General features: G+C 37.7%; 1 protein-coding gene across 1 annotated transcript in view; it reads left to right on the top strand.

Annotated features, from left to right (window-relative positions):
- Positions 1-5,603, top strand: part of ADGRA3 (adhesion G protein-coupled receptor A3) — a 50,216-nt gene extending 44,613 nt beyond the window's left edge. Inside the window, exons 16-19 of the mRNA XM_056490342.1 lie at positions 252-375; positions 1,471-1,616; positions 3,741-3,836; positions 4,024-5,603. Of these exons, the coding sequence (XP_056346317.1) occupies positions 252-375; positions 1,471-1,616; positions 3,741-3,836; positions 4,024-5,266 (1,609 nt within the window). The 3' untranslated portion in view covers positions 5,267-5,603. The remainder of the gene's footprint in view (positions 1-251; positions 376-1,470; positions 1,617-3,740; positions 3,837-4,023) is intronic.
- The last annotated feature ends 765 nt before the right edge of the window (positions 5,604-6,368 follow it).

Here is a 6,368-nt window from a genome sequence, read left to right on the forward strand (position 1 = left end):
ATTTCTGTTGATGTCAAAGCTTGAATCCTAAAATTTTTAAATCAGGCCCCAAATAGATGCATAAAGCTGGTAATAGGTGGGTTTTAATTTCTTGTGATAAAGTCCAGAGATCATATTTGATTACAAAGTATGTGGTAGTCAAACAATCATTAACAGGAATTATATGTCATTTATCACAAGAATATCTTGCTAGTTTCTGAAAATAGTAATGTAGCTGTGTTTTATATTGTCTAATTTGTTTCTTTTAACAGTGTGATCAGGATCAGTGTTAAAAGCTGGCATATGTTGGTTAACTTGAGCTTCCATATTTTCCTGACATGTGTGGTGTTTATTGGAGGCATAACTCAGACCAGGAATGCCAGTATTTGCCAAGCAGTAAGTAAAGCTGTTTTTGTAGTCCTGTATATAAATATGCCCCTCTTGCCTTCTACATAACTGTAATCCTGTATAGTCATTCATCCAAATACAAACTTTAGACAAAAAATGAATGTTTTGCTTTTAAATCATCTAGTCCAACATCCTTGCAATAAAGACAGACATCTTCAACTAGATCAGATTGCCCAGAGCCCCATCCAACCTGGCCTGCAATATTTCCAGAGATAGGGCATCTAATACCTCTCTGGGCAACCTATGCCTGTGGTTTGCCACTCTCATTGTAAAAAACTAACTTTCTTACATCTAAAATGAATCAACAGTCTTTCACTTTAAATTCATTACTTCTATCACTACATGCCCTTGTAAAATGTGCAACAGTTTTTTTCCCAATTTCTATCACAGAAAATAAATTTTATTGGTTATTTCTGGTTTTGAGACTGACTTATTATGAAATTATTTTATAGGCCTGTATGTGGCCTTTGCAGGTCTTGTGAAATCAGATTTTCACATTTGCTTAGTGTAATCAAAGGAGACAGGAGAAAAGTGTTTCAAGCCCCCATGCTTTATTGAGACTCCTTTTTCACAATTTGCCCTTCTAAGATTTGGCCATCTCAATTTAGTTGCAGTGTTTCAGTATAACAAGAGTTGCTGCTTTCAAAAATGTCAGTGACATTTTAATTTTTTTTTAATCCAGTGATTAAAAATGTCAAGTCCCTTACCATAATATTCTATAATGTTTTTTGTTTGAATTTACTGAAGTTATTAGGCTGACAGTTCAAATTGTTGCAATAAAATACATCCCTGGTTTTTCTCCTACATGTGTGCACACATACACACACTTCTCTTACCTTCCTGGAGACAGAAATCCTCCAGAGGAAACCTTGTGATACAGATAAGCTGTTTGAAAATTGTGGGTTTTTACTGGTGACTGAACTGGCAAAAAACCCACTTGTAGTCAGCTTAATAGGAACTAAAGTGTTGCCCCTTCTACATGCATGTGCTGTCCTTGGCAGTGTTGGCTTGTGAATGAGGCAGTACAGGATAAGGAAATATTTGGGGGTTAATTCTTTTATTGTTTTCTATTCTTGTTTTAAGGTTGGGATAATTCTCCATTATTCCACTCTCGCAACAGTACTGTGGCTGGGAGTGACATCTCGTAATATTTACAAGCAGGTAACCAAAAAAGCAAAAAGGTGTCAAGATCCTGATGAGCCCCCTCCTCCACCCAGGCCAATGCTGAGGTGAGTTGTTTTATTTTCTGTGGTTCCTGATTTCCCACTTGCTACATTTATATTCTGACTGGAAAATGTAACAAGTCACTCCCCTTGTGTTCTCTCCAAATCTGTAAAGTTCCTTCCAGATTTTGCTGTTCCTCAGTGTTATGTTAAGGAAGATGAGCTTGACTGTTGGTTTTATTGTATTATAGTACAGATGCAGTGCTGCGTTGCTGATTTGTAAATTAAAAAATTGGTAGTGTTTCAGCATCATCACTGGAGGTTTGATTAGAACTTTAGATAGCAGCACAACCCATTAAATTGTCAGAAGAAAATGTGGAGAACTGTTAATAATTAACAAACATTGCAATTTAAGGAAAAAAAAGTTAAAAATATTTTCCAAAGATTGTTTACAAATTATTTGAAAAACAGGCGTGTCACTCATTATCAAACGAAAATAGTGTTCTTTGTGAGGTGTTCCTCCTAGAATTTTCATTTCTGAAATCCCAGAAATGAAACAAACTAATTGTCTGTTAAACTCACATATGTGAAATGTTCTTACTAGAAAATACTGATGTACCTTGTTAATGTTGCCTCCTCAGCTTTTGGATATTAATTAAAAACTGCTACACTGAAATTCTCCACAAGGTGGCAGAAGTTGATTAACTTTGATTAGTTACAGGCAAATATTTAAAGAGCTTAATTTTGAAAGTAGAGAGACTGCAGAAAAACAAAAGTGCTTTTCTGATTGTCTTCAAGTAACATTTTCAGTACTACATGGAAGCATTTTTTAATCCCTTATTATATATTACGAAGTTTCTGCTTCAAAAAACATTGCAGTAAAATTACCAGCCTCACAGGCTCAGCTCTGCTACAGACAATGAACATACCATTTCAGGTCTGAACTCCTCATCTCTGACTGGTAGTAGCTCTGGAGACAAGTATCCAAGACAAGAATGGAGCAAACATGGTTTATATTTTTTAGACTTTCTCAGTGTCTAAATTCCTGTGGATCGGGGATTTCATCACTCAGATAGATATGTGATGTTTTGTATGGAAAGGCCACAGGATTTTTTTTCTTCAGCTGTCTTTTAGACTTAGGTTCAAAATAAAACTACCCATAATGTAGTACCTGTACAAAGATTGGTTTTGTCTGGCCAGCTCCTGATTGCTGCATCAAGATACAGAATAAACCAACGTCAGAATATGATCTTTGTAGGATTCAGCAACTAAGTAGTAAATTCAGTGCATCTTGATTTCCAAGAAAGTAATAATTTGTTTTAGACTGTTTGGTTTTTTTGTGTCTCAAGTGAGACAAGAGTAATTTCTAGTGAGTTATCAGAAATGCAGTGGAAAAAGTCCAGGACCACCATAATAGGTGTCTCCTGTTGATAAAAACAAATGCTTACCCGCATGTCACAGTAAGCGTTTTCACTTTTGTGTTCTGATCTGAATTGGGACTGGATTAGTATAAGCTGCAGGATTGAGTGGTGTTAATTCAAATGATTATCAGTAATTATTGATCTGCAACTAATGAATTCAAAGTGAATTCATTGAAATCAGAATGAAAAGTGACATACTCCAACAACACAGGCCCTTTTTCTTCTTGAAAGTGTACAGTTTCCATTAATACCACCACAGGGAAACAGGAATTGTATACTATGAAACTACAGAATCCATTAAAAATGGAAAAAAAAACCAAAACCTGCCATCTGCTGAACCCCCCCTGCAACTAAAAAAATTTCAAATAACAGTGTATATAATAATTAGGCAAGTTGATTTCTGGAACATGGGACTTACCACTTAATATTTTCATTCGAAAATTCCTTATTCTTTTCCAGCAGTTTACAAATTCTGACTGAGAGCTTTTGCTTCTTCCTTCTAACACTGTATACTTTTGTTCAGTGTCTGCGAGTGGGAGGTGGGAATGAGAAACTTTGAGAGAGAAGCAGCTTACAGTGGGAAGAGAAAAACTGTAGTGAGGAGGACTTAGAAAACAATTGATACTGCTGAAGCCCAAACTTAATTCACCTTATTTAGTTTCATAAAGAACTTATATGCTTCCCAAATCCTGGAAAGCTCTAATTTCCTTCATGATGACTGAAAGAAATGCACTTAAGCAGCTCCTGATTAATTAGTTTTACTTTTTAGGTTCTATCTTATTGGCGGAGGGATCCCTATCATAGTTTGTGGAATAACAGCTGCAGCAAACATCCGAAATTATGGCAGCAGACCTAATGCACCTTAGTAAGTACCCTATATGTGAGAGCTCTGTCATGAGATTTCTTGGGCTTGCTTTTCTGTGAATACTTGCTGCAATTATTTCTGGCTCTTGCAGAAAATGTAGCACAGACAAGATCATTTCAATGAACTGAAAAAGCATAAGTGACTTGTGCGAGATGTTAATTAATTCTTTGCTTTGTTTCTTTTGCAGTTGCTGGATGGCTTGGGAACCTAGTTTAGGAGCATTTTATGGACCTGCTAGTTTTATAATTTTTATAAACTGCATGTATTTTCTCAGCATATTCATACAACTAAAGCGTCACCCTGAACGCAAATACGAGCTGAAGGAACCCGTCGAGGAGCAGCAGCGTCTGGCCACCAACGAACACGGGGAACTGGCCCATCAGGATTCATTGTCAGTGTCCCTGGTGTCTACATCTGCTCTGGAGAATGAGCACAGCTTTCCAGCACAGCTTCTGGGAGTGGGCCTTACTTTGGTCTTGTATGTTACGCTGTGGATCTTTGGAGCTCTGTCCATCTCCCTGTATTATCCTATGGACCTGATCTTCAGCTGTTTTTTTGGGGCAGCATGTTTAAGCCTTAGTGCCTTCCTTATGGTGCACCATTGCATTAACAGGGAAGATGTCAGGCACGCTTGGATAACAACTTGCTGCCCAGGAAGGAGTACATACTCAGTGCAAGTAAACGTGCCACCCTCCAGTTCCAGTGGAACCAACGGAGAGGCCCCAAAATGCACCAACAGCAGCGCAGAATCCTCATGCACAAATAAAAGTGCCTCAAGCCTAAAAAATTCATCTCAAGGTTGTAAACTAACAAACTTACAAGCTGCAGCAGCTCAGTGCCACCCTACTTCTCTGCCATTGAACACAGGTCCTCAACTTGATAACAGTCTGACTGAACATTCAGTAGACAATGATATCAAAATGCACGTAGCTCCACTGGAGGTACAGTTTCGGACAAACGGACACCCGAGTCGGCACCATAAGAACAGGAGCAAGGGCCATCGTGCCAGCAGGCTTGCAGTGCTGAGGGAGTATGCTTATGATGTTCCCACCAGTGTGGAAGGAAGTGTGCAGAATGGCTTCCCCAAAACTCGCCAGGGCAGCAGCGAGGGGCACTCCAGGAGCCGAAGAGCCTACTTGGCATACAGAGAACGTCAGTATAACCAGTCCCAGCAAGACAGCAGTGATGCTTGCAGCACACTGCCAAAAACTAGCAGGAATACAGATAAAACAATAGCTACCAACAACAAAAAAGATATTCTAAGGAAACCAGTAGCAGCTGAACTTGAAAACCAGCAAAAATCTTATGGGTTAAATTTAGCCATCCAGAATGGACCACTTAAAAGCAGTGGACAGGATGGACCTTTGCTCACTGCAGACAGTACTGGTAATATTAGAACTGGGTTATGGAAACACGAAACTACTGTGTAGCATTATAATTCCTTGTGGGATGAATCCATATAAACTGTGATTACACATTCCTTAAAGCTATTAACACTTTTAAAGACTGTTTACAAGCTGTAGGTACTTTATGCAGGGAGGGAACAAAGATAATATGCCAAGCAAAAAATTTTATGCATGAACCTTTGCTGTTCTTACAAAGATGAACTCTTGCTTGGTATTTTGTGAAATTTTTTTGAAGTGTCAGTCTTGAGAGATGCAAAACACAACTTTGTACATTTTTTTTTTACCTGTAACCCTGCAGATGTGTCCACAACACATTTCAAATTTGTATTTAAATGTATAATAAATAGTATTTTCCCCAGCAGGCCAAAGTTGCACTTATTTATTGGGTTTTTAAAATATTACTGCACTGAATGTCATCTTGATTTTACTGTTTCATTATCTCAAACTTATGAGCTTCCATTACTAAAGAAAATACTGAAGTTACAGTTTTCTACATTGAAATTGTTGGCACCTTGGTGTGAACAAGATCATATTTTGTATCATCCTGCTGCTGTGACCTATTTAAAGTTTTAATGGCAGAGTGGTGCTTGAGGTTGTACCCATTTCCAGCACTTACACCCATTTTGCTAAAACTATATGTAATAAATAGCAAAAAAGCTTTTGTGTAATCTAGTACTGATACCACAACTCAGCCTTCAATCAACAAATGGAATTGGATTGTGTATGCTTGGTTAGTTGGTTACCCACTTCAGACTTGCCACTTTTGGATGTTTTAGTTAAGTGTATCTGAGTTAAAATACAGATCTAACATTGTCCATACTCAAATATTGTGTTAAATAATTTATAAACTCGTTCAAATATGTTTAACTACTGCTTTCCAGATTTACTGCAGCCTCTAATGGTCTGTTTGATAGCATGAACTAATCTTGAATGCATTGTACAAACCTCTGCAATAGGACAGTGTTGTTAGAGTTTGGGCTCTATTTTTACATCTTGTGGGTAGTTATGATTTAAGAATTCTCCAGGAACATTTTGACAAGTGTATGACTCAGTTTTCATTGCTATTCTATTTTCCTGGTTTCAGGAGAGGTAGCTTTTAGCTTCTATCCAATCTTACAGCTACCAT

The sequence above is a fragment of the Oenanthe melanoleuca genome, chromosome 4, assembly GCF_029582105.1.
Source record: "Oenanthe melanoleuca isolate GR-GAL-2019-014 chromosome 4, OMel1.0, whole genome shotgun sequence".
Lineage (NCBI taxonomy): Eukaryota > Metazoa > Chordata > Aves > Passeriformes > Muscicapidae > Oenanthe > Oenanthe melanoleuca.